This window comes from Hippoglossus stenolepis, chromosome 13 (genome assembly GCF_022539355.2).
Source record: "Hippoglossus stenolepis isolate QCI-W04-F060 chromosome 13, HSTE1.2, whole genome shotgun sequence".
In the NCBI taxonomy this organism is placed as follows: domain Eukaryota; kingdom Metazoa; phylum Chordata; class Actinopteri; order Pleuronectiformes; family Pleuronectidae; genus Hippoglossus; species Hippoglossus stenolepis.
The window spans coordinates 1285766-1311777 of record NC_061495.1 but is presented as its reverse complement, the minus strand read 5'-3'; the positions used below and the strand labels follow the sequence as shown (position 1 = coordinate 1311777).

General features: G+C 45.8%; 4 protein-coding genes across 20 annotated transcripts in view; 1 reads left to right on the top strand and 3 right to left on the bottom strand.

Moving 5' to 3' along the window:
* Positions 1–26012, top strand: part of caska (calcium/calmodulin-dependent serine protein kinase a) — a 75649-nt gene that overhangs the window by 41539 nt on the left and 8098 nt on the right. For 5 of the 17 annotated variants that reach the window (XM_035174725.2, XM_035174729.2, XM_035174724.2 and 2 more), the window contains exons 6-21: positions 8808–8910; positions 9946–10121; positions 12524–12646; positions 12837–12920; positions 13048–13147; positions 13384–13401; positions 13849–13970; positions 17844–17921; positions 20438–20485; positions 21439–21519; positions 23258–23446; positions 23554–23632; positions 23884–23969; positions 24114–24182; positions 24906–24974; positions 25642–25677. In XM_035174725.2, coding sequence (XP_035030616.1) covers positions 8808–8910; positions 9946–10121; positions 12524–12646; positions 12837–12920; positions 13048–13147; positions 13384–13401; positions 13849–13970; positions 17844–17921; positions 20438–20485; positions 21439–21519; positions 23258–23446; positions 23554–23632; positions 23884–23969; positions 24114–24182; positions 24906–24974; positions 25642–25677 — 1461 coding nt within the window. The remainder of the gene's footprint in view (positions 1–8807; positions 8911–9945; positions 10122–12523; positions 12647–12836; positions 12921–13047; positions 13148–13383; positions 13402–13848; positions 13971–17843; positions 17922–20437; positions 20486–21438; positions 21520–23257; positions 23447–23553; positions 23633–23883; positions 23970–24113; positions 24183–24905; positions 24975–25641; positions 25678–26012) is intronic. The other 12 variants (XM_035174730.2, XM_035174737.2, XM_035174734.2 and 9 more) reach the window with 6 other exon arrangements.
* On the bottom strand, positions 176–1744 carry LOC118120078 (probable G-protein coupled receptor 82). Its single transcript, XM_035174766.2, is given in 4 exon segments — positions 176–522; positions 624–758; positions 851–876; positions 879–1744. Coding segments are annotated over 4 exon segments (1203 nt in total). The 5' UTR covers positions 1678–1744; the 3' UTR covers positions 176–279.
* On the bottom strand, positions 2637–4906 carry LOC124854601 (probable G-protein coupled receptor 82). The gene is made up of 2 exons (XM_047342543.1): positions 3947–4906; positions 2637–3224 (listed from the first exon to the last, which is right to left on the bottom strand). Exon 2 carries the CDS (start codon positions 3217–3219, stop codon positions 2671–2673), a length of 549 nt encoding a protein of 182 aa, XP_047198499.1. The 5' UTR covers positions 3220–3224; positions 3947–4906; the 3' UTR covers positions 2637–2670.
* LOC118120079 (probable G-protein coupled receptor 34) lies at positions 4992–8155 on the bottom strand. The gene is made up of 3 exons (XM_035174767.2): positions 7719–8155; positions 6608–7218; positions 4992–6503 (listed from the first exon to the last, which is right to left on the bottom strand). Exons 2-3 carry the CDS (start codon positions 7111–7113, stop codon positions 5963–5965), a joined length of 1047 nt encoding a protein of 348 aa, XP_035030658.1. The 5' UTR covers positions 7114–7218; positions 7719–8155; the 3' UTR covers positions 4992–5962.

Sequence of the window (26012 nt, the reverse complement as noted above, 5' to 3'; positions counted from 1 at the left end):
CACACAATTACTGAACAAGCTTTGTGACACACAGATATCAAATATTTATCGGCTGCCGCTGCACATGAGGAGCTCGAAGAAATGTTTCCATGTAAACTTAAGAACTGACAGATTTTATTTCACATTTAAAATTTATTCGGCAATTTGGATCAAAACATTTCATATAAATATATAAGTCGGCTTTATTCAAATGACTTTCAAGGTTTAATCGATTCTTCTTTTTCAGTCATTTTTTAAACCCCAAATCTGCCAGGTTTTAAAATCAGCTTCTTTCAAAAGCTACAAAACACTTTCATGACTTAAGTCCCCCGTCGCCGTGGCAACGTTTCCATCCACCACCTGTCCTGTCCTCTGACCGGCACTTCCTGTGTCTGACCCCAGCGTCGCTTTGCCTCTGAGGTTGTTCCGGTTGCATCCTAAAAGAACGAGGGTTTGGTGATGGAAGGTTTTGTCTAACAGGAAGTACATCACAGGGTCGGTTGAGCCTCTCAGTGTGGCCAGAAGAAGCAGGCAGTTCTTCAGCTAGAGGAGGAAGAGGAGGGAGAAACTCATCATCATTATTGTTTTATACAAAATCAGACATGAATCAGCAAAGACTAATTTGCGTGAACGTGTTGAATCACCTCGATGAGGGCGGAGAGAGGGTGACAGTGGTTGAGGATGTTCGGTGGAGACGTCGGCTGAAGTTGATAATGAGCCACAGTGATGAAGATGGGTTTGAAGATGTGATACGGCAGCAGACAAACTGAAAGAACCACCTGGAACAAGCAGGGTTGACTGAGACACTTTATGTTCAACCCAAATGACTAAAGTGTGGCTCCAAATGTGTTTGAGGGAATCCCGTCTGTACCTGTATGATGACGATGTTTCGAAGGGCTGGCCCAACAGGCTCTGGGAGGTTGTGATGTTTGTACTGTGGCGTGAGCGTCTGATGTGCCTCAGCAGGGTCATGTAGAACAGCAGCACCAGCAGGTAGAAGATGAAGAACATGAGAAAAAGAGGCACGTTGAACGCTGCAGACAGACTGCCCCCGATTTCCACTGCAGGGCTGTAGCACACCTCCACACATCCTCCCTCCTCCGCTGCTCCATCAGCTGCAGTAGCTTCATTCACTGAGTAGTAAACGGTCACCGGCACGATGCCTCCCACGGCCACCACCCACACCGCCGCACACACCCTGCTGGCGAAGGAGGCTCTCAAGAGGCAGGTGAAGAAGGTGTGCGGCAGCAGGGTCGTGCAGGTGCTCGGCCGGGAGGCGTGGGTGTGCTGGATGAGGACTGCAAAGCGGCAGAGGGCCACCCAGGTGAGGATCACCAGGCTTATGTAGATGTTAATGTGGAGCACCGGGGTGATGACATGCAGGACCAGCTGACACAGGGCGCCGCTCAGCGTCCAGACGGAGCCCCAGGCGTAGTAGGCGGCGAGGAAGGGCGCGGTGAGGGACAGCAACAGGTTGGAGATACTCAGGTGGGACAGATAGACGTGTGTGGGGGAGATGGTGGAGATGCACCGAAGGAACACCCACAACGAGAGAGCGTTACCTGGGAGAGCGGTGAGGAAGAGGAGCGTGTATACGGAGGGGAGGAAGATCCGAGTGGCAGCAGTGGGACAGAGACAGAAAACAGAAGAGGAGAAGGAAGAGTTGTCTGGTGGGAAAGTGAACGGTGTGAAATCCATTTGATCTGTAATAAAACAAACTTCATGAGTTCCTCATTTTTCAGGTGTGATGTGACTGGAGAGGATTAATTCAAGGACTCGTTCACACCTGGTTTGGTTCAGAGCTTCAGACTCGTCAGTTCAGTGTGAAGCTGAACATCAGGTGTGAAAGGTTCCTCAGAGCAGAAGAGGAGTTCTGGGTCTGGATCAAACTGAACCTGGTTCTGTTGGTTTGCAGTGAAAACACTTTGTTGGATAGTTTGGACTTTTGGACCAATCACAGGAAGTAGAGACAGAATTAAACAATAGAAGAAGAGGAGGAAGCAGCTGCTGTCTTTACCTCCGACGATTTCATGTTTGAACAACGACATAATGTCAGACTAATTCATTAGTCCCTGAATTACAATGTGAAACCAGAACTAACAGATCAGAACGAACACATGAAGCTTCAGACATGAATCAGCAAAGACTAATTTGCGTGAACGTGTTGAATCACCTCGATGAGGGTGGAGAGAGGGTGACAGTGGTTGAGGATGTTCGGTGGAGACGTCGGCTGAAGTTGATAATGAGCCACAGCGATGAAGATGGGTTTGAAGATGTGATACGGCAGCAGACAAACTGAAAGAACCACCTGGAACAAGCAGGTTGTTGACTGAGACACTTTATGTTCAACCCAAATGACTAAAGTGTGGCTCCAAATGTGTTTGAGGGAATCCCGTCTGTACCTGTATGATGACGATGTTTCGAAGGGCTCGACCCAACAGGCTCTGGGAGGTTGTGATGTTTGTACTGTGGCGTGAGCGTCTGATGTGCCTCAGCAGGGTCATGTAGAACAGCAGCACCAGCAGGTAGAAGATGAAGAACATGAGAAAAAGAGGCACGTTGAACGCTGCAGACAGACTGCCCCGATTTCCACTGCAGGGCTGTAGCACACCTCCACACATCCTCCCTCCTCCGCTGCTCCATCAGCTGCAGAGCTGCCGCTCATAGCTTCATTCACTGAGTAGTACACGGTCACCGGCACGATGCCTCCCACGGCCACCACCCACACCCCGCACACACCCTGCTGGCGAAGGAGGCTCTCAAGAGGCAGGTGAAGAAGGTGTGCGGCAGCAGGGTCGTGCAGGTGCTCGGCCGGGAGGCGTGGGTGTGCTGGATGAGGACTGCAAAGCGGCAGAGGGCCACCCAGGTGAGGATCACCAGGCTTATGTAGATGTTAATGTGGAGCACCGGGGTGATGACATGCAGGACCAGCTGACACAGGGCGCCGCTCAGCGTCCAGACGGAGCCCCAGGCGTAGTAGGCGGCGAGGAAGGGCGCGGTGAGGGACAGCAACAGGTTGGAGATACTCAGGTGGGACAGATAGACGTGTGTGGGGGAGATGGTGGAGATGCACCGAAGGAACACCCACAACGAGAGAGCGTTACCTGGGAGAGCGGTGAGGAAGAGGAGCGTGTATACGGAGGGGAGGAAGATCCGAGTGGCAGCAGTGGGACAGAGACAGGAAACAGAAGAGGAGAAGGAAGAGTTGTCTGGTGGGAAAGTGAACGGTGTGAAATCCATTTGATCTGTAATAAAACAAACTTCATGAGTTCCTCATTTTTCAGGTGTGACTGGAGAGGATTAATTCAAGGACTCGTTCACACCTGGTTTGGTTCAGAGCTTCAGACTCGTCAGTTCAGTGTGAAGCTGAACATCAGGTGTGAAAGGTTCCTCAGAGCAGAAGAGGAGTTCTGGGTCTGGATCCAACTGAACCTGGTTCTGTTGGTTTGCAGTGAAAACACTTTGTTGGATAGTTTGGACTTTTGGACCAATCACAGGAAGTAGAGACAGAATTAAACAATAGAAGAAGAGGAGGAAGCAGCTGCTGTCTTTACCTCCGACGATTTCATGTTTGAACAACGACATAATGTCAGACATAATTCATTAGTCCCTGAATTACAATGTGAAACCAGAACTAACAGATCAGAACGAACACATGAAGCTTCAGACTCGTCGTCAGATTGATGTAAACTTCAGAACAGCAGCTTGAACAAGCGTTCTTTATTTTTAGAACATTATTTTTAAGGCGGCTGATAAACTATTTTAAGGTTGGTGGTTCAATGCCCACATCCTTTAGCAAGATAAAAAAGTGTTATAATTAGAATGTTAAATGTTTATTTAAGTCAGTTTTTTAAATTAAAACACAACAGAACTAATTGAACTTGAATGTCCAGCTGCTGCACAGCCAGTGGAGGGCTGGCCTGACCCTCAGAAGAGCTCCAGCTGCAGTGTGTGGTGCCGTACGTACCAGTGACCGCAGCTCTGGGGATTCTGCAGCTCCCCTCAAATAAAACACAGATTCACACAAGAAGAAAAGTGGTTGTGAGCAGCATCAACTCAAAACTTCTGTCCAACTTGTCACAGAGTCCCAGGTTTGTTGTGGGTGTGGCTTTGTCTCGTGTTTTTCCGGTTCCTCTGAAAGGAAGGTTTCTTGGTTCGGTTTGAGAGTGAAAAAGTGAAGAGTGAGAGATTGTGGTCGTGTGTGTGTGTGTGTGTGTGTGTGTGTGTGTGTGTGTGTGTGTGTGTGTGTGTGTGTGTGTGTGTGTGTGTGTGTGTGTGTGTGTGTGTGTGTGTGTGTGTGTGTGTGTGTGTGTGTGTGTGTGTGTGTCAATAAGAGACTGAAACAGCTGAGCTCTGCATCCATTTACTGTCATAGGACTTACCAGAGTAACTTTCTGTTTATTCTTATTTAGAATTTCCATCTTTCTCTTTATACTGACAGTTCTTCATTTCCGTCCATATTCATCCTGCCTAGGGGGGGCGCTGTTGGTCTTTCAAGAGGATTCATACTGAGCTCCGATGGGGTTTTATTTGTACTTCACCACAGATTTTATATTAATTTAATTATTAATTATGACAATAGATTAAAAAAATGTTGAGTCATTTAACAATAAGCGTCTCTAATGACTGTTTCTCCTTTTCTCCGATGACTTCATATAATACGATATAATATAATAACAGGCTGTTTGAAGATGTAGGAAATTGAAAGCACAATTTTGTGGTCTGGATGGAAACACCGTCCTGTTGTACAGATCACTGTGAAATTAGGATTAGACGTTCGTGGTCCCCAGAAGATGAACCCTTATGACCTTGGTTAACTCCTGCATAAGTGAAATATCTCAAGAATGGAACAATGCGTCCTAATGATGATCTTTGTTTTGTCCTCTAGCGCCATCATCAGGTCCAATCCCTTGTTTTATGACCAAAGACCTGCAATACATAATAATAATAATAATAATAATAATAATAATAATCACGTTCCCATCAGCCTCAGCTGCGGGCTTTGGGTTGAATGTTGAAGTTAGACAGAAAACATTATTCCTGCTAAACATTTTAACAGTCAGTGATCATCTTAATATGCTAGTGTTAGCATTTAGCTCAAAGATCTGCTGTGCCTGTCATTAAAGCCTCAAACAGCTGGAAACGATTCGTGATTTATCTAAAAATAAATAACAACTAACTGTTTTCATTTGTTTCTCTATGTTACTGTAGAAATCATAAACTCGCCAAATTTCAATTTCAAATTATTCACAAAGCATAAATGTGTTTCATTCATATAATCACTATATTGTATCATTCAGAGTTGACAGAAATTGAAAAAAATGTTTTGAATCAATTTTACATCTTCGAAATGATCTGTTAAAAATTCAAAGGAACCTTATTTAAATACATGATTTATGTTTTGAATTGTGTAAAGAAAATTTAAATGAGACAGATCTTTTACCCAAATATATTATTACAATACATATATTCATATGAGCCTCTTAAGCCCTGTATCAGCTGATCTGTAATAAGCACCTGTACACTGCAGGCTCGGATCCATCAGGTAAACAAATAGAATAAATTCAACTTGTAACTTGAAACAATTAATGTAGAAAGTTCATTATTATTATTATTGACACGTTTACTGTACAAGTGTTGCTGTTAAATATCACAAGCTTTGTTCATTTGCACAGACGGGAAGATAAAACGTTGAGGCTGACGTTGCTTAAAGACCATTTTGTTTTTAACCTGGTACATTTGTTCACTTCTGACAAAGCTCTGATGAAATTAGCTCCTGAATCGTTTGTGCCTCTGTGGACAAGAGGAGAATGTCATCATCAACTCGGGCGACGGTATTGAATAATTTGAGAAACAGTGCTGCTGCCATCTCCTGAGTCAGCAGCACTGGTTGCAGTCCTGTTAACGATGAAGGCGACGGAGTCTCACTGTGTCAGAGCAGCTTCACATCTCAGCCAGGTTGGATTCAGCTCCTCCCTTCTCCCTAACTACTGGTCAGTCCCAGGTTTTCCTGCCCTCTGTCCGTTCTCCCACTTCTCCCATCGAACTCCACGGTGGAGCTGGTTCCACTGACTCCAACAACGTCTCGCACACACAACACGTTGCCCAGCAAGCGCAGCACCTGCTTCCTCACTGAAGACGACAACAGGAAGTACATGACGGGATCCAGGCAGCTGTTGAGGGCAGAGAATAGCAAAGCCACCTCATTGGCTTGGTCGGCCACACCCCTCCAATAACAGGGCGTGTCTGTGATCTGAGTTCTTATATAGAACACCCGGACCATGTGATACGGGACAAAACAGACCGTGAAGAGGAAGAGGATGAAGAAGGACTTTCTGGCAGTTCTGGTGTAGCGTGCGGCGTTGGGCAGGTCTGGTTTCTCATGTGACGTCCTGAGAAGTGTGAGGGCGATCTTTCCGTAAGACACGACCAAAGAGATGAAAACGAGCCAGAAGCCCACCAGGAGACAGATGTTGATGTAGGCTTTCCACTTTGCATTCAGGAGCTGCCTGTAGTGGAAACATCTGGAAACACCAAACATTCAAGCTGCTCAGATCACACACACGTACTCACAAATATAAAGAGACAACTAAATGGAGAAGAAGGTTTGATTGTAGGTGTCACCTACCTGTTGTCCAAGACTGACTGTGGGTCAGTCTTTGACATCAGAAACACCGAAGTCAAAGCGAAGGACATGATCCAGATGACTGCACAGAGGACGCTGCTCCACTTTGCAGACAGCAGTCTGCACGGCGTCGCAGCGCCGCGGTGGATCTTCAGGTAGCGGTCCACGCTGATCAGCCCCAGCAGCGTGATACTGATATACATGTTCATGTAGAAGAGGTTGCCCACAACTTTACACAAGGTGGCATCCAGCTTCCAGACGTTGCCCTGGCTGTGATAAAGAATCCTGAATGGTAAACACGCCACCAGCAGCAAGTCTGCAAACGCTGCATTTATTAGAAACACCCTCACAGAGTTCTTCTTAGTGGACTGGACACAGAAGAAAACCCACAGAGCCACCAAGTTCCCAACTAGACCCAGGATGAAGATTATAGAGTAGAGCACCGCCAACGGGATCTGCAGAGCCTCATAATCCACGCACGGGGGCTCAGTGCTCGCGGTGTCGTTCATCTCGCTGATCTTTGTGGTGAAGCAGAGAGCGGAAGTGTTTGGAGGAGAGAGAGGTGTTTGTGGTGGAGAAGGTTTCAGTCGCAGTGGTTGTTGTGATGCTCAGCCCTGCGGACGGGAGGAGAAAGAACAGCTGAATCATCAGAGTAGCTCAGTGCTGCATGTTGGGAGCTTTCGCTTCACATGGGAAAGTTTGGGGTTCAAGGCAGGTTTGTGTAACAGCCGAGCTCCAACCGTATGGATCAGCCACGAATAAGCGTTAACCCCTCCCTCATCACATTTAACACTGTTTCTCCATCGTGCCAACAGGAAGTTAGAAGCTCGTAGATGAACGTATCGTAACTTCCCATGATATCATGTATGTGTAAAAGAGATGAGTCTGCAGAAACACAGTACTTGTTACAATACTTGTTTCCCAGTATTTTTTGTCTCGTAAAGCATGAAACCAGTTGAACAAACCATCTGAAGTTCATATGAAAAGATTAGAAACTGAAATAGTAATGATAGGAGAAGCGCTTGCTTTGCTCCCAGCATGAAACCCTCATCCTGTTCCCAGTCCGACAAACAAAGGGAGGAGATTTCAAAGAGGAACTTATCAAAGAACTCACCTCGTCATTGAAGTCCATAAAAACTTTCCCTGGTTTCTTTGTGCACATGTGGAACAAAAGGATAAAAAATCCCACCGCACACACTCATGCACACTTTGAGCTGCACAATCCTTCACTCGGGTAAATTCCTCTGGAGTCTAATCTGTATGAACGACTCCTCAAAAAAAGATCCTTTCCTTTTGTTATCGATCGTTCATCTTGAAAACAGCAGTGCCAAGAGTCAGCGTCTTTCTCTGTCCATGATCTCTGCAGTTGTGAGACGCTCTCAGATCTGTGCTGTTGAGACACGGCAGAGAAATGCTTGAGTGCAGAATGTGGTGATGTTGTACAGAGAGAAGTTGAAGCTGTGGTCAGCCCGCTCCTTCCTCTCAAGCACGACGCAGAACTCCGGCTGAGGCGGAGAGAGAGAGCCTGGGCAGGGCTCAGACATTCTGATTACACCCGAGGGCGAGCAGTGGGATCTCACAGCGTGCTCCACTTACACAATGTGCTTTCCACTTTGGGCTCTGGTTATAATATGGAGGTATCTCCCCAGTTCAGTCGACTGGGGAAGAAAACGGCTCCAAAAATACCACAGTTTGCTTTCACAATATTTAAAGATGGAGTCAAGTAAGGTCGGAGTCAAACTCAAATACCATCCAGTCAAAGGAGTGATTCACCTTCTCTTTGTTGTGAATCATCAGGCAGAAGCTTCAGTAACAGTCGCTGAGGACACATTTACTACAGATGTTCACATTCTCGTCGTTTTCTCCTCACGCATTTGCTGTTTTTATAAAAGAGAGACGACTCAGTTAGAAACCAAACATAAGACATTGGATCTAATAATCTACAACAAACATTATTCCACGGAGCTAAAGTTTCTGTCAAACACGATAAGTTTGGTATTTAAATGTGTTGCTCTTCTTCTATGATCCTCCCACACCATCAGTGAATTGTGTGTGGTGGTGGCGGGTGCTGGTTTTGGGGGTTTGGGGGTTGGGGTGTGTCTCACACATGTGATTTTTGTTATTTATAAGAGGGTGTCGCTCTTCAATTAGCAGAAAGAAAAGCATGAAATCATGGTTCTCCCGTCTCCTCTGTTGTTCTCAGCCTCACTGTGTGCTGCTGGCGTCCAAAGAGAACTCGGCTCCTGTGAAGCTCGGTGGGTTCGGAGTCGCCATCCAGCTGGGAGAGTCGGGGCTGGTGGCCGGAGGTACAGTGAACACCAGCATCACAACGTTAGAGCCACACGGACATTCAAATTCTCCTCACTAATCAGCCAATGACATATAAGTGACTTTGCTGCTGTTGCTCTCCAACATAAGAAGGTTTGTGGACGTTTTTGATCAGGACAAACATTTCAGACGGAGATAGTTGTTGTCATTTTGACCATGAGGACAATGACAGGATCCAGAAACTGTAACAGACGTGAACGTTAGTCAGCACAGACACAGAAGACAGGTCATGTGGAAGCACAGATACAGACTCAGGGGAATGTTTCTCTCAGTCATAACTTCAGTTAGAATCTGAACACTTTATTATCTCTGTCTCCACAAGAAACCTCCATTAATCTGCTTAAAATACTCTAATGAAGTTTTATTCAGTATCAAAGAAATCATGTGATAGTTGTTTGTACAACAGGAACAGTTACACGTTTATATTAGCATCACTTTCCAAACTCCAACTGACAACATGTCAAACTGCGGCTTCAAGCAGCAGCTCACAAACCAACGGGTGACCTCATGATGGTTTAACAGCCACAACATTAATACTCAATTCCTCTGGAGACGCGTTGGCTGCTCCTACGTAAATATACACAGTCAATCTCTAAGTCAAATGTTAAGTTCATCTCAGCATCTTCAGGTCATAGACTTTACATCCACAGTGAGTCAGAAGAGCACTTCACTCTAATCAGAGGAAATTCAACTTCTTGTTTTGTACCTGGATATGAAAAGTGTCCAAGTTCCTCATCTTTTATCTAAAAGTTTGAAACAAACAAACAATGTATTTTATTTCCTCTTTTTAACCAGAAATGAAAGAAGAAGAAACAAAGGAAACAAATCATTTTGCACTTAATTTGCAGGGGACCACTAGCACATGTGCATTTATTAAGAATAGAGATAAGAGTGTTGTTAAAGGTTTCAGTGGCAGAAGTGAAACCTGACCACACTTCCTTTTCTAGTAAGGAACCAGTGTCTTGATGGTAAATGAGTTGTGTGGTTCCACGCGTGTGTGTTTGTACCGTCAGGTCGGGTCGGCACTCCTCACTTCATGGCCCCCGAGGTGGTGAAGAGGGAGCCGTACGGGAAACCTGTGGACGTGTGGGGCTGCGGAGTCATCCTCTTCATCCTCCTGTCAGGGTGTCTGCCATTCTACGGCACCAAGGAGCGGCTGTTCGAAGCCATTTGTCGAGGCAAACACAAGGTGAGGAGGTCGTGCACGGAACGTCAGACACATTCATACGTGAAGGAGACGACTGAGGTTTCTATCACCGTTTCTTTCCTTTAGTTTGTGATTATAAGGTTTTTACTGTGAATGTCAAAGAGCTTCCTTCCCCACAGACCTGGTCACACGTCCACAGCATCATGAGGTCATGTGATGTCACAATGAGTCTTTGTAGCTTCTGACATCTTCACTTGCTGCATCTGTAGAGAACGTGACAATCCACTGTGTCACTGTCTCTTTAATGTATATACACTACCGTTCAAAAGTTTGGGGTCACTTAGAAATTTCCTTATTTTTCAAAGAAAAGCACTGTTTTTTTCAATGAAGATAACATTAAATTAATCAGAAATACACTCTATACATTGTTAATGTGGTAAATGACTATTCTAGGTGGAAACGTCTGGTTTTTAATGAAATATCTCCATAGGTGTATCGAGGCCCATTTCCAGCAACTATCACTCCAGTGTTCTAATGGTACATTGTGTTTGCTAATCGCCTTAGAAGACTAATGGATGATTAGAAAACCCTTGAAAACCCTTGTGCAATGATGTTAGCACAGCTGAAAACTGTTTTGCTGGTGAGAGAAGCTATAGAACTGGCCTTCCTTTGAGCTAGTTGAGTATCTGGAGCATCACATGTGTGGGTTCGATTATACTCTCAAAATGGCCAGAAGAAGAGAACTTTCATGTGAAACTCGCCAGTCTATTCTTGTTCTTAGAAATGAAGGCTATTCCATGCGAGAAATTGCGAAGAAACTGAAAATGTCCTACAACGGTGTGTACTACTCCCTTCAGAGAACAGCACAAACAGGCTCTAACCAGAGTAGAAAGAGAAGTGGGAGGCCCCGGTGCACAACTCAGCAAGAAGACAAGTATATTAGAGTCTCTAGTTTGAGAAATAGACGCCTCACAGGTCCTCAACTGGCAGCTTCTTTAAATGGTACCCGCAAAACGCCAGTGTCAACGTCTACAGTGAAGAGGCGACTCGGGATGCTGGCCTTCGAGGCAGAGTGGCAAAGAAAAAGCCATATCTGAGACTGGCCAATAAAAAAAAAAGATTGATATGGGCAAAAGAACACAGACATTGGACAGAGGAAGATTGGAAAAAAGTGTTATGGACAGACGAATCAAAGTTTGAGGTGTTTGGATCACACAGAAGAACATTAGTGAGACGCAGAACAGGTGAGAAGATGCTGGAAGAGTGCCTGACGCCATCTGTCAAGCATGGTGGAGGTCATGTGATGGTCTGGGGCTGCTGTGGTGCTGGGAAAGTGGGAGATTTGTACAAGGTAAAAGGGATTTTAAATAAGGAAGGCTATCACTCCATTTTGCAACGCCATGCCATCCCTGTGGACAGCGCTTGATTGGAGCCAGTTTCCTCCTACAACAGGACAATGACCCAAAGCACACCTCCACATTATGCAAGAACTATTTAGGGAAGAAGCAGGCAGCTGGTCTGCTGTCTGTAATGGAGTGGCCAGCGCAGTCACCAGATCTCAACCCCATTGAGCTGTTGTGGGAGCAGCTTGACCGTATGGTACGAAGAAGTGCCCATCAAGCCAATCCAACTTGTGGGAGGGGCTTCAGGAAGTGGGGGTGACATTTCTACAGATTACCTCAACAAATTAACAGCTAGAATGCCAAAGGTCTGCAATGCTGGAATTGCTGCAAATGGAGCATTCTTTGTGAAAGCAAAGTTTGAAGAACAAAATTAATATTTCAAATAAAAATCATTATTTCTAACCTTGTCAATGTCTTGACTATATTTTCTATTCATTTTGCAACTCATTTGATAAATAAAAGTGTGAGTTTTCATGGAAAACACGAAATTGTCTGGGTGACCCCAAACTTTTGAACGGTAGTGTACGTGTCACACTGCTGATTGGACAAACCCACCAAACCAGAGGAAACGAAGCTCGCAGCTCGTTGACACGTTCAGAAGAACAACACGTCGTTCAACCTGGAAACTCAACATTAGAGAAACATGTTACTGTTATAACACATTAACATTATCAACCTGAGTATGAGCAGAATGTGTTTCCTTTACAGACAAACGTCTCCACTTCAGAAAACAACACACACACGCTCAGTTTGAATCTAATCAGATTTCCATTAATGTGAAGAACAGACGTGTTGTTGTCCGTCTCAGTCGTGGTAGATGTTCTGACTCAGCTGTTACACTCATTTGGTCCTTACGTCTACAGAGTCAGTGACTAATTCACCATCCGTGGACATCTCCATATTGTTTGTATTCCCCGTTGACACCCTGATTGGAATCCACGTTGTTGACTTCCTGCCTACGTGGAAGGTTGTCGGTGTGTCGTTGGGAAATAGAAACGTTCAGGTGCCTTCCTGTCAACTCTCTGTGTTTCCTGTGTTTAGATGAATCCTCGTCAGTGGATGCAAATCTCAGAGAGCGCCAAGGATCTGGTGAGACGCATGCTGATGCTGGACCCGGCCGAGAGGATCACCGTGTACGAGGCTCTGAACCACCCCTGGCTCAAGGTACTGCAGAGGCTGTTCCTACCGCACGCACCTGAATGCACCGTGGAGCTGTTTGAACAGTAACTGAAACAGACAGAACAGGACTTGAACTCAACACGACTCGTCAGCTTCAGCTTCATGTGTGAAATGGGTGGAATCACCTTTAAGCTCTTGCTTGTCTGAGCAGTTTGTTTCGTGTTGTGTTTCTAAGGAGAGGGACCGGTACGCCTACAAAATCCACATGCCAGAAACCGTGGAGCAGCTGAGAAAGTTCAATGCCCGCAGGAAGCTAAAGGTTTATACACACACACACACACACACACACACACACACACACACACACACACACTGCTGATGTCATTACATCCCAGGCTCGTTGCCATGACGTTGATGAGATAAACGCAGATGATGTTGTGTTTCAGGGGGCGGTGCTCGCTGCAGTGTCCAGCCACAAGTTTAACTCCTTCTATGGGGACCCGCCAGAGGAGCTCCATGATTTCACCAGTGACCCCACCTCCTCAGGTTCACACACACTCACTCTCACACACTCTCTCTCACACACACACACACACACACACACACACACACACACACACACACACACACACACACACACACACACACCTCCTTACATTATTCAACAATGTTTCTACTTTTAATGATTCAACGGACTTGTTGCCTCCACCAGTTTTGATATTCATTCATCTGTTGAGTGTTGATTTGTGTGTCTGTTTCTGTTAATGCTTCTCACCTGTTAGGACTACTAGCAGCAGAAAGTAGGTATCTGTTGGGGATGTGTGTGTTGGAATGTCTATTATCTATTAATTATTACATTTTAATATCTGTGGTCTTGATGTATTTTCAATCAGAGGAAGTGCAGAAAAAAGAGAACGAGCTTTTCAGGGACTAAAGCATTTCTGATACCAACATAATATATTCAAAATATTAATAATTCCTAAGATTGCATTATCAAACTCTTATGAGAAAAAATTGAGGTTTGATATTTTTACTGTTTTACTATAAACTTTATTATAAATAACTATGAATACAAACAAAACACAAATACAACCAAATATATAGAACAAGAAATAAGATAATTAACATGTTTTTTATTCAAACATGTTGTGTGTGTCTGTGTGTGTCTGTCTGTGTGTGTCTGTGTGTCTGTGTGTGTCTGTCTGTGTGTGTCTGTGTCTGTGTGTGTCTGTGTGTGTGTGTTACAGGGGCTGTGTCTCAGGTGCTGGACAGTTTAGAGGAGATCCACGGTCTGACTGACTGCAGTGAAAAGGATCTGGATTTCCTCCACAGTGTTTTTCAGGACCAGCATCTCCACACTCTGCTCGATGTGAGTGACACACACACACACCTTCATCTCGCGTGTCCGTCACCACCTGATGCAGCTGGACACAGAGTCGTCTGATTCAGCAAACGTCTTCACCTCTGGAAACAGGAAACTCTTAGAAAAAAGGAAGAAAGGGGTTGTTGCATCAGCACAAACAGTGAAAACACATAAGTGACGCACACATCACCACAATCCTCACACACACAATCCTCACACACACACAATGCTTCATACATGTCCGCAGTGTAACCAGAGGCAGCGTCAAATCAGATCTGGTCCTTTATTTCCACACAGATATGAAATTCAAACTGAAATCAGAACCAGTGAGTCTGATCAGAGACGTTGAGACGTCACTGACTCAGTTGGACCTGGTTCCAGAACCTCGGGTCCGAACCTCAGACGCGCTGGTGCACTCACTACGAACAGGTCAGAGTCATCAGACAGGGAGCGAGTGTGAAGAGGCTGAAGCAGGTTGATGTGATCGTCTCTTGGTTCTGGTTTACACCTGAGAGCAGCGTGGAAGTGAGGAGCGCTCACTCTGCAGCTTTTTCTGGAGACCAAAGTGTTCCCAGAAGTAGCTGAACTCTAAAAAACTGAAACTCAGTCGTCTGATGATTCTTCAAACTTCACAGTAGAAAGATCAGACAGATGTGTGCGTCAGGCTGACACACACACACACACACACACACACTTCACACTTTGTCATAACTCTGTTACTTTGTCACTTTTCTTTGTGACATTCTGGTAACATGTTGCTCATGTAAATAGGAAATTGTCACTCATACTGTTTGAGGAAGTGGAGTCTTCTTACTAAATCGCACCCAATACATTTATTTTTAGCATTGCACAGTTTCTCAGTTTCTAACAGATCTGCAGCTTGTTTGTCAACAGTCAAAGTTGTGTTGAAGTGGTCGTCCCCTGCCGAGCGTTTCGTCCCCTCCCTGTCCGTCCTCTCGTCCTCTGAGAGTCTGACCAGCTCACAACTCAGTGAAAAATGTCCTTTAGAAGCAGCAGAGACAAATATGAGATAACACGTTATCAGGAACACAACAGCATGGAGATCTAAGAGTCTCAGTTGTGTCATTGTTCAAAATGATCCTCACCTTCGTCTTCACACTTCAAACACACGATCTCACACGTGAGCTTGTCTCACTGGAGACAAGATGCTGTTGGACAACGTGAGTTTCAAAGTAAAACTTTAGAGGCTGAATTCCACTCTTCTCCTGAGCAGAGTGATGGTTCTGTTCGGTGCTGAGCTCAAGCAGTTTGGAGGTTTTCATGGAGATGAAATGAAGAATCAGAAGATCCAGAACATGTCCAGAGACACTGACTCAGACATTTGTTCTCACATAGAGAACCTGCAGAACATGTGAGGAACATGTGAGGAACATGTCAGGAACTTGTCAGGAATGAAAATAGATAAATAGCTTTGTGTGATATTATGTTGTGTCTCGTTGAGAGGAGGTTGAAATGGGCTGCAGGAGAGTGTGTGTGTGTGTGTGTGTGTGTGTGTGTCCTCACACCCTTGCTCTGCGAAGGGGGGGGTCGGTCAGAAATCATCAGCGAAGGAACAATGGCTTCTATTGTCGGGGCCTCGGTGCCTCTCACAACAAGCCTCCATCCCCTGTATGAGTGTGTGTCTGTGTGTGTCTGTGTGAGCCTCCACGCCGCTGACACACAGAAATCCTGTCGACGCTGAGCAGACGAGCCGCTGCCTTTGATAAGTCGTGTCTCGTTTGTACTCCGGATGCTTTTTCCCTGACAAACCACTTACCGTCTCCCGGGTGAGTGTGTGTTCTTTTCTGTCTCGTGTGTTTGCAGAGAAGAGCTTTTTGTCGAGAGACGCCTGGAGCTCATTTGAAGTCAGCCCAGATTCCCCCTGTGTGTGTTTCTGCCGTTTGACACGTATAATGAGGCACTTTAGTCAAGTGTGTTTGTGTTTTTATCCTCATATTGTGGTTTTCAAAGCTCCTCCGGCTTTTTCCTGGATGATGCAGGCAGTGTAATGAGATGTCTGAATTTACTCATCACTCATAATTAGCATATTGTTCTGTTTCTCATCTCAGAATGAGAGTAGTCGTGTCTGTGCTGTTTGAACACACAGACGCTATGAAATCATGCTTGAAGGCTCATCTGCACTCGACTCGCTGCATTTCTGCATCTGTTGCTCAGCACATCTCCCACAAAAATATAAATATTCATGTGTTAAATTGTTTGTTTTCTGCAGAATCATTGTGTGTTTTAGTTTCTGTTGAAAACCTTTAGAGGTCAAAACAGTTTGTTTTAATTTGAACGAACGCAGAAAGATGTTGACAACTCTCCCCTTGAAAGAACAAGGACGTGTGTGTGTGTGTGTGTGTGTGTGTTTGTGTTTGGTGGACGACACACTGGGAACGATTCAGTCCTCAGGCTCTCAAATTAGTTTCAGTGGTGTTAAGAGGACATCCAGAGCGTATTGTGTTGTGTGTGTGTGTGTGTGTTTGTGTTTGTGTATAAGTGTGTGTGCCGATGCACAATTGAGACCTGTTTCGTTTGTGTCGTCATCTTGTGGAGTCAGATAATCAACGAAAGAAGAGATGCACCGACCACCAAACCACAACATCCTGCTCCTCTGCACGCGACCATCGTCCACACACACACACACACACACACACACACACACACACACACACACACACATTTTACACACACACATAACTCTCTTTTACTTGTTGTTAGTCTAGTTTGCAGGTCGGACACGTGATGAGCTGTTTTTAGATAATTACACAGAAATTCTCTAGATGAGTTTTGCAGCTGGTTCGTTAAATTACTTTCTTTAAACCACACGTTTTGTTCCTTTAGACCTTTTTTAAAAACAACATTAACAAACCACATTAATCGTCTGTATTTAGATTTAATCTGAAATAAGTTTGTATGTCACAAACAGCCGACATCGTTCCCACGACGTCCACATCACAAAGGTAATACTTAATGTTGCCTCTGATTATGAAACAGACAGATTTGTTCTGACAGAAGTTCAAAAGTCTAAAGACCAATGATCAGATTCCAGGAAGCAGCGAGCTAGTTGGTGATAAACTCCCTCAGATCAATATCAATGTCCTGTGAGCAGGCGTGTGACAGAGTCAAATCCTCAGTGCAGCAGGTTCAACCTGACGTTCGCTCGGATCAAACGTCTCTTTCTCGCTGTCGCCGTGAATGTGAACGTTTGTTTTCGTGGATTCAGACGAACAGTCTCTGCTCTGATTCGTGCGTCGTTCAGACTGTTTGTTAAAAACACCCACATCTGTCTGTGGCTGCGCTCGTACAAGTCGCTGCAGTTTATTAGTCAGCTGGGACTTTTACAAACGCTGCTCTTGTGTCTGTCGACAGCTCCTTTTTGTTCACAGCTCAATGACGGAGAAAAAAGAATGAAACAGGAAAAAAGAGGAATAAATCAGAGTGTGAGGACGAGTGCAGAGTACAGAAGACTTCAGAATCCTTAGTTTTAACCAATTCACACTTTTTTAAGTAATAAATATCTCAATCAGATGAGAGAGGATTATGGTTAATAGAGTTATCAGGAAACAAGGTCCTTTTGAAAAACTACGATTCTGTTCAGATCAGATTTGCATCTTCTTTCCTCTGGTTCATCGTTTCCTCCTCTCGTGACCTGATGTTACAAACATCTGTTAGTAAGTGTTTTCATATTAATGAATGATTCATGTTTGTAGAAAAAACATTAATGTTGCACAAACTTAAATGAGTCTTAACTCATGGAAACAAAGTTAGAAGAGAATAATGTGTTGGTGCCTCAAAGCAGCTGAGGACCGTTTTCTATCGTTTACTTGTGTCGGAGCTCGTTTGGTTGTTTTAATCTCCGACCGTCTTTTCTTTCAGCTCTACGATAAAATCAACACCAGGTCGTCTCCGCAGATCAGGAACCCTGCGAGTGACGGTGTGCAGAGAGCCAAAGAGGTGAACACACTGATAACACACATCTGTGTCGCGTGGCCGCTTCATGTGTCCTGTTTGTATTTACTGATGAATTTATTGTGCAGACGACAGATTCACTCGTTTCTGGCTTTTCTCTCAAATCTTTGAAGGAGACCTATTTTACTTTTATCCTATATTTTTCTGTATTTTCCTTATTTCTATACAAAGTTATTGTCAGAATTTCTTACTGTTGACAGAAGGAAATAAAGTAAAAGTATTTACAAACAGATTCTGATTTAAAGACTAAATTCACAGATATGTGACACAATTAGCAGATGATGTTAAATGTACCAAACAGAGACCCATCAAACTCTGAATACATTAGTTACTAGTTACTTAGCTTTAGTACAAGGCTGCTCCTCGGCCAATCAGAAGCTTTAATGAGGCCTGAGTTTCCTGTTTCAGCGGCTGATATCCGACAGTTTTAGATAAATGAAGATGAACCTGCTGCAGTGGAGTCAGAGGACAGAGAAATGAGTATAATAGGTCTCCTTCTGTTTGTGGCTGCTTCAATCCTCTGGATCACTGAAGCTCTAACTCATCTCTGCTCACCTGTTCCTTCTAAGAAGCTTTTCTCACTGTGCGTTAAGATGCTCGTCATCATCTGTGGCCTGAGATCTGTTCTTATTTCACATCGCTCGTTTATCGTGAGGATGAAGCGGTCGTGAGGATTTGTTCTCGCGCTCAACGTCGTCAGCCATCAAAAGAAAAGCTGAGTTTGATTAACTCAGGCTCCATCCAGTCTTCTACAGTCAAGGTTTGAAGCACATCATTGTTGCTATGGTTACGCTTGGCATCCATACTACTATGGAGTGTCCGAGCACCTTAAGCTGTGGCTTTAGTTTGAAGCCTCTGGGGGAGCATTGTAGTCTGGACCAGTAGAAGAAGAGATGTTTGGAAACGATGACCAAGTTCTCTCTCTGACCAGCAGGGGGCGACTCCTCTGGTAGTTTCTATAGAAGTCTATAGAAAGTGACTTCTCACTTTATAACGTCAGGAAACATTCAGGAGTTTCTGTCTCAGTCTCTAGTTTCAAGTCGTCTTCAAACAGCTGATGTTCATTTAGTGAATTATGATCATTGAGAGTCAAACAGACCATAAAGCACCAGATGTGTTGGGGGGGGGGATATCACAGCGTGATTGACGTGAAGAAGAAGCGTGTACCAGGGGAAACGTGGATCAGCGGCTCACATGTTCACGTTTGGTGCTTTTGCTGAGGGAACAATTAAAAGGTCTGAGCAGTGAGCGAGTGGGTGGGCGGCGGCGGCGGCGGCGGCGTCTTGAATCCCAGGGCTGTGACACAGACGGAGCCGTTTAGCTGAGCTCTGTTTTAATGTGGCTGTGGCTGGTGTCAGAGAGACCTGGCTAATTAACACTGCTCTGCCACTGAGCCGGAGAGTCAGCCGCCCACAGCCGCCTCACTTTCCTACTGAAATCAGTCTCCAGGGATCCAGACGTGTGGGCGGAGCCACAACAGATGCAGATGTGAAGAGAACAGCACTTTAGTCTCAAGACTCCAGATATTGTTTAAATCTTCTGTCTTTTATTTGGTTTTTTAAGCTTCACAGACACTAAACTGTGCGTCTGACCACAGCCGAGCCGAATAGAACAGGATTAATATCCTCATCAACCTGTCACAGAGCTTTTCTCTTCGTTTGTTTGTGAACACGAACGAGTAAAAACTACTAAACATATTTCTATGAAACTTTGTGGAATTTTGATGTCGAACTGGACGAAGGGGTATTTTTAGATTTTTTTCTGTCACTGTTTTCCCAGAGAATAGTTCATGGAAACATATTTATATGTTTATTGGACTAATATCTATGATTTGTGGCATTTAGGTGCAGATCCAGATATAAATCTGAACGTACTGGATATTCTTTAAATATATTTTAGTGCACAGAGACTTTTATTGACAGGATAGAATCTCATCCTGAGATGTGGAGGCTTGGACCTGAACCTGCGGTTGCTGCAGGAAACTTGTGCCTCAGAACCAAACCGATTTAGATCCAGTAGCTGTGGGGAAGCAGCTCACCTGGTTCATCAGGAGCCTCACGTCTTCAGTCTGTGTGAACATGATCACATGACCTCTGCAGCAGAGGTAACACGTCACTTCCTGTCTCTGTCTGCTGCACCCGGCTGCTTCAGTTCAGTTTGACCTCAGATGAACTTCCTGTCTCGGCCGCTCCTTCAGAGACGTCCTCCTCCGTCTCCGCTGATTCCTTCTGAAAGTGAAAAGCTTGACACTAACCTCTCTTGTGGGTCTAACGTCTGACGTCACTAACACAAACTTCAGCTCAGCTTTGTTGGAACTAATCTTTCTTGGAGTGACTTCTCTGCTTCGGCTGTAGATACTAATCTCCCGCCTCTTCCTCCTAATGCACAACCTGATCAAATCCTCTGGCGTTGATTAAAGACTGGGGGCGGAGTCATCGCTGACCTTTGAACTTTCATCTGAACAGCCTGTAACCTTCTGCCTGTGTCTTCCTCCACTAAAGAGTTCATCCCAAGACGAAGCAAGTGGCGCTTTGAAACATCTGGAATATGTAAGAGCTCATCACACGTTCACTCAGGAGGCATCAGAGGAGGTTCAGAGGAAACACCCTGTTGAACGTGTTCACAACACAACACCCGACACCAGCTCACACAATAACAATCAGTGTTAAATGTAAAGTTACCAAGTCTGAGTTTCTTCTTCACCTTCATGATGTCATGTGACATTTGCATTACGCCCGCCTAGTGACACGCCCCCTAACAAAGCGGATGGCTGACACTTCCTGGAAGCTGTTGTCCAATCACAACAGAGTGGAGCAGCTGACCAATCAGAGCAGACTTGGTTTTATCAGGAGGGGGGGGTCTTAAAGAGACAGGAGCTAAAAGCAAGTGTTTGAGACAGAGGCTGAAGAGAGGAGCAGCAGCGATGGACAGTGTGAGGAAAGTGATTGTGAACATCAGAGCATGAAAAGGTTTTAATGTCTGAACACATTAAAACACTGATTTAAATGATCGACCTGAAGATGAGCAGATTATGTTTCCTTTAACAAACTCTGAGCCAAACCAACACACAGACGTTCACCCACAAGCCACTGATTGACTCCATCATAACTCCACAGTGCTGGTTTCAGTACCCCCCACGATGCCACATTCACCAGTCAGGAGCAACATAACTGGAGCTGACATCAAACCACGTCACGTCCAAAGGGCAGGAGGAGGAGGAGGAGGAGGAGGAGGAGGAGGAGGAGGCACCAAGTCCTGACCGGATTCCTTGGCCTCCAGAGATGGTGTCACATTGGCTGTGAAGTTGCAGGAGGCGGTGTCAGGGAGAGTTTGAAGGGGCGGGGGGGGGAGGCGGGGGGGCCTGTGAGGTGGTCGGGTCACTCTCGTTGCTCTGCCCGAGGTGCAGCAGGTAGAGTTTGATGCTGAGGCTGTGACTCTTGTTTTCACACGTGATCTTTAACGTGAACTCTGCCGACGCTTTGTTCTCTTCCCACGTCTTCAGGTCCTGGAAGAAATCTCCTGCTACTCAGAGAACCACGAAGCTAAAGAACTCAGACGGATACTGACGCAGCCGCACTTCATGGTGAGTCCAGAAACACACACACACACACACACACACACACACACACACACACACACACACACCTCTGGACCTCTCACATCGAAGTGAGAAGAGGATCCTGTATCTGTGTTCTCAGGCCTCATCAGATGCTTTAATCACAAGCGTTTTCTTTCCAGTTGCTCAGCAGCTTTTTGAACTTCATCCTTCTTCCTGCTGTGACGTCAGAAAGATCTCAAGCGAGAGAGAGATGAGTGTCAGAGGTTGTCGGCTTTATTTCCTTCATCACGGTGGCATTTACTGCAAAAGTTTCCATCTTTTTTCACAGAAGTATTCCAGATTAACGAGGTCACAGGGAGTTGTACCGTGTGTTGGTTTGACATCATGAGTTTCAAAAGCTCTGAACACGTTAAAACACCCGTTAGCATGATTGTATGATCTGGGGCTCTGAGCACTCATGGGTTAATCCAGTCAAGAGGAAGGTTTTCTGCTGTTGTCAGCGGCCTCCCTGCTAATCCCATCACATTAATGCATCTGAGGCCCGGCTCTGATCAATGGTCGGCTCGGTATCAGATGGACAGAGTGACAGGGAGGGGGCGGGGCCAGGAAGAATTAGAAAACATCAGCAGTCAAGATGGATGCCAGAGGAGCAGGCTCTGAGGCGAGGAGGGAGGGCGGGGGGGGCGGCGATGGAGGTCAGTAAGGCGTGTGATGCGACGTGCTGTGTCGGGTCAGAGCCCTGACGGAGCGAGGGAGGGAAAGAGGCTTGTTCCAAATTCCTGCAACTTCCACTAAGACACAGTTTCAGTGGGTTTAAATAGTTTTACAGAAGAAACTACGTGTGTGTGTTTGTCAGCAGGAACGTATCGATGTCACACTTTTGTTTAGTCTTTCACACACATTCATACATTTGTGAGGTTCTTCTTCCATCAAATCACTTCAGCATGCAGACTGAAGGAGCAGGGGATTGAACCTGTGACCTTCTGGTTAGAGAACGACCCACTCTACCTCCTGAGCCGCAGCCGCCCTCCATCGAGATATTATTAAAAACCAAACAGAAACAATGCATTATTTCTTTCTCTCTTATCTTTCATGTCTTTGCCAGAATCTGCACAAAACAATATCATGAGTTCTTTCTTGACTCAAGTTCCATCTCATCACAACGTGACAAACAAACAGATATGGGTGAACACATGACCCCCCGTGTTGGAGGAAGTCGTTCTCACACTCACTCTCTCACAGCACGGGAGGATTAGTTAACCCCTTCACCTTGTCCTCATTAGGAGTCTCACACACTCACACACACAGACACACACAGACACACACCACAGCGGCAGAGACATGAAGGGGATGGCAGCTTCTCAAAGTCTCACGTCAAACAACATCACACACGAAGACAAGTTTCCAGGAGAAATTCCACAGAGAAAGTTAAGGTTGCGTGTGTGTGTGTGTGCGAGTGTGTGTTACTGAGGGAAGTCTCTCCTTTGTTGAGGTTTGATTTCCGTCTTCTGAAGTTCAGAGCGGTTTGTTAAAGTGCCACTCACCGGCTTCAGAAATGGAGTCGAGCGCTGTGAGGCGGCGGCGACACGAGTCTCACGTCTTTAACTCAAAGTGACAGAGGAACCTCAGACCAAAGACACCTGAGGGAAAAGAGGGAAACTACAACAGAGTCAAACCGTTAAATGTCTCCTGCTGTAGAAAGACGTCTTCCTCTTCCCTCTGCCATGACTGTGTGTGTGTGTCTGTGTGTGTGTGACCTCAGGCGCTGCTGCAGGCCCACGACGTGGTGGCCCACGAGGTCTACAGTGACGAGGCTCTGAGGGTGACCCCGCCGCCCACCTCGCCCTACCTGAACGGAGAATCGCCAGAGAGCACCAACGGAGACATGGACCTGGAGAACGTCACCAGAGTCCGTCTGGTGCAGTTCCAGAAGAACACGGACGAGCCAATGGTTGAGCTTCACATGTTTTCACACATTGAGACTGAGGCCACACTGGAGCTGTGTGGTGACGTCCTGTCTCAGCCACTGATTCCAGATGTTTGGTGTGTGTGTTGCAGGGAATCACGCTGAAGATGAACGACTCGAACCACTGCATCGTCGCCAGGATCATGCACGGGGGGATGATCCACAGACAAGGTACAGGGTCACAGTTCACCACCTGGGATCTAAACTCCTACAACTACTACTGCTGATGTCATTATTTTACTAGATGAACAGGAAGCAGGAGGAGGACAGGAATGTTTCAGATCTTAAAAACCTTTCCTTCATCTCAACATAACGAGGAACCAACCGAGTAGAAAGAGGTTTAGCAGCTGGTTGGTTTCTGCTCTCGTGGTTGAAGGTGAAAATTGATGAAATTAAAAAGCTCTTCTCTGGTTTCTTTTCAGGAACGCTGCACATAGGAGACGAGATCAGGGAGATCAACAGCATCAGTGTGGCCAATCAGACGGTGGAGCAGCTGCAGAGGATGCTGGTGAGTGGGGATCCCTGGAGGTCCTCAGGTTTCAGATCAGATATTAACATGTCACAGGTTTTTACAAGATTCTGTGTTTCTGTCAACTAAACGTGTGTTTCTTGTTTGTTTGTTTGTGTTGTTTGTGTGTGTTTGTGTTCACAGAGGGAGATGCGAGGCAGCATCACCTTTAAAATTGTGCCAAGTTACCGGACGCTGGGATCCTCCTGTGAGGTAACTCCTCCTCCTCCTCCTCCTCCTCCTCCTCCTCCTCCTCTTCACTGTGACTCCTGACCTGGTTACTAACTGCTTGCCTGGTTACTGAGCGCGTGTGTGTGTGTGTGTGAGAATCTCGCTGTGTTTTGCTGGGTCAAATAATCAGCACACCAATTTCACAACCAAGATACCGGAACCCCCGACCACACCCCCCTCCCGGTCCGGGACAAGCCACACCTCTTTGTGTGATCCCGTCCTTCTACACACACACACACACACACACACACACACACACAAGCACACAAGACACAAGACTATAAATAATCATCGTGGAAATAACCTTATAATAATCTCAGGGTTTGTTTATAGAACTTAATATTTAACTAGTTTTCTCATCAGTGACTCTTTAGAAATCAGATTTAAATCTTTTGGTCACGTGACTGACTCAGAGTCATGTGACTGTCATGTCTGTTAGCAATGAGGTCATGGTCTCAGCAGCTTGTGTAAGTGCAGCGTCCCCCTGTGGTGATGTGAGGAAGTGCAGGCGGCTCCTGGTGATGATGTCTGTGTTCAGATCTCCCCGTGTGTGTGTGTGTGTGTGTGTGTGTGTGTGTGTGTGTGTGTGTGTGTGTGTGTGTGTGTGTGTGTGTGTGTGTGTGTGTGTGTGTGTGTGTGTGTGTGTGTGTGTGTGTGTGTGTGTGTGTGTGTGTGTGTGTTGCTGACCTGTGTGTCTTATTTCAGAAAGAGTCCCCCACCACCTCCAGGCAGTCCCCTGCCAATGGCCACTCCAGCGTTAACAGTTCTATCTTGGTAAGGACCCCGTCCCCAGAACACAGACAGACACACAACATCTCTCTCTGTCCCCTCTGGTGCGTCTCGTGTGTGACGTCGTTGTTCTTCTACATGTCCGTGTCTCCCCGTCAGTTGGTCTGTTGATCACGGGTTGAGTTTGTTTCTGTTCCGACGTCCAGTGAGTTTTCAAACCAGTAGACGAACCAGTAGAGTGGTGCCGTGCTGCAGATCCCTGAGTTGATCCCACGTCTTTCTCCCCGTTCACCTGTTTGAGCCCAAAGCCCCGTGTCCGATATCTCAGTTTAAATTGGTGTGCCTGGTCACGGCTGCTTTGTGCTGCTCGTGGTGCTGCAGGTGAAACACGCTCTCTGCTTCCCACTCACCCTGTTGACTTCCTGGAGTCGCTCTGTGTCTGAGCCCCGGACAGATGGACGGACGCTGGGGTCGTCCTGACGCTGCAGCTGCTTCGCTTGCTCTGCGCTCGCTTGGTTGCTCCACAGCTGGATCTGCTCCACAGCTGGATCTGCTTTCACAGACTCTCACTCCTCTCCTTCTTCTCTCTGTCTTTTTGAAGAGGAGTAGTTAGATGGAGATGCTTGTTTACGTCTGAACGACGCTTTTGTTTGACGTTAAAGTGTTTTTGTGTTTAACCTTTTCTCTCTGTCATCAATGGTTTTGTCCTCAGGACCTGCCGTCCACCATCCAGCCCAAAGGTCGACAGGTGAATACCTCCCTCACTCACCAGCTCCCTCTACTGCTCAACGCTTCCCTTTACACACAAGTGTGTCTCTGACTTCACAAACCTCTTTCTGCTTCGCTGAACTTCTCAGGATAATTTAAATTCTATAACTTGCACAGCAACACGCTGCAGCTGTGATCTTTCATCTGCAGCTGTGTTTTTACTGATTTGAAGAACTTAATGTTTCCCTTCAAGTGGTGAAAGAAACCATAGATCCAGACTCACACGTCTCACTGATCCTTCTCTTCTCACCTGTTCTCTTCACACGTCTTCACACGTCACAATATCTTCCAGAGCTCAGTTACATATCAGGAAAT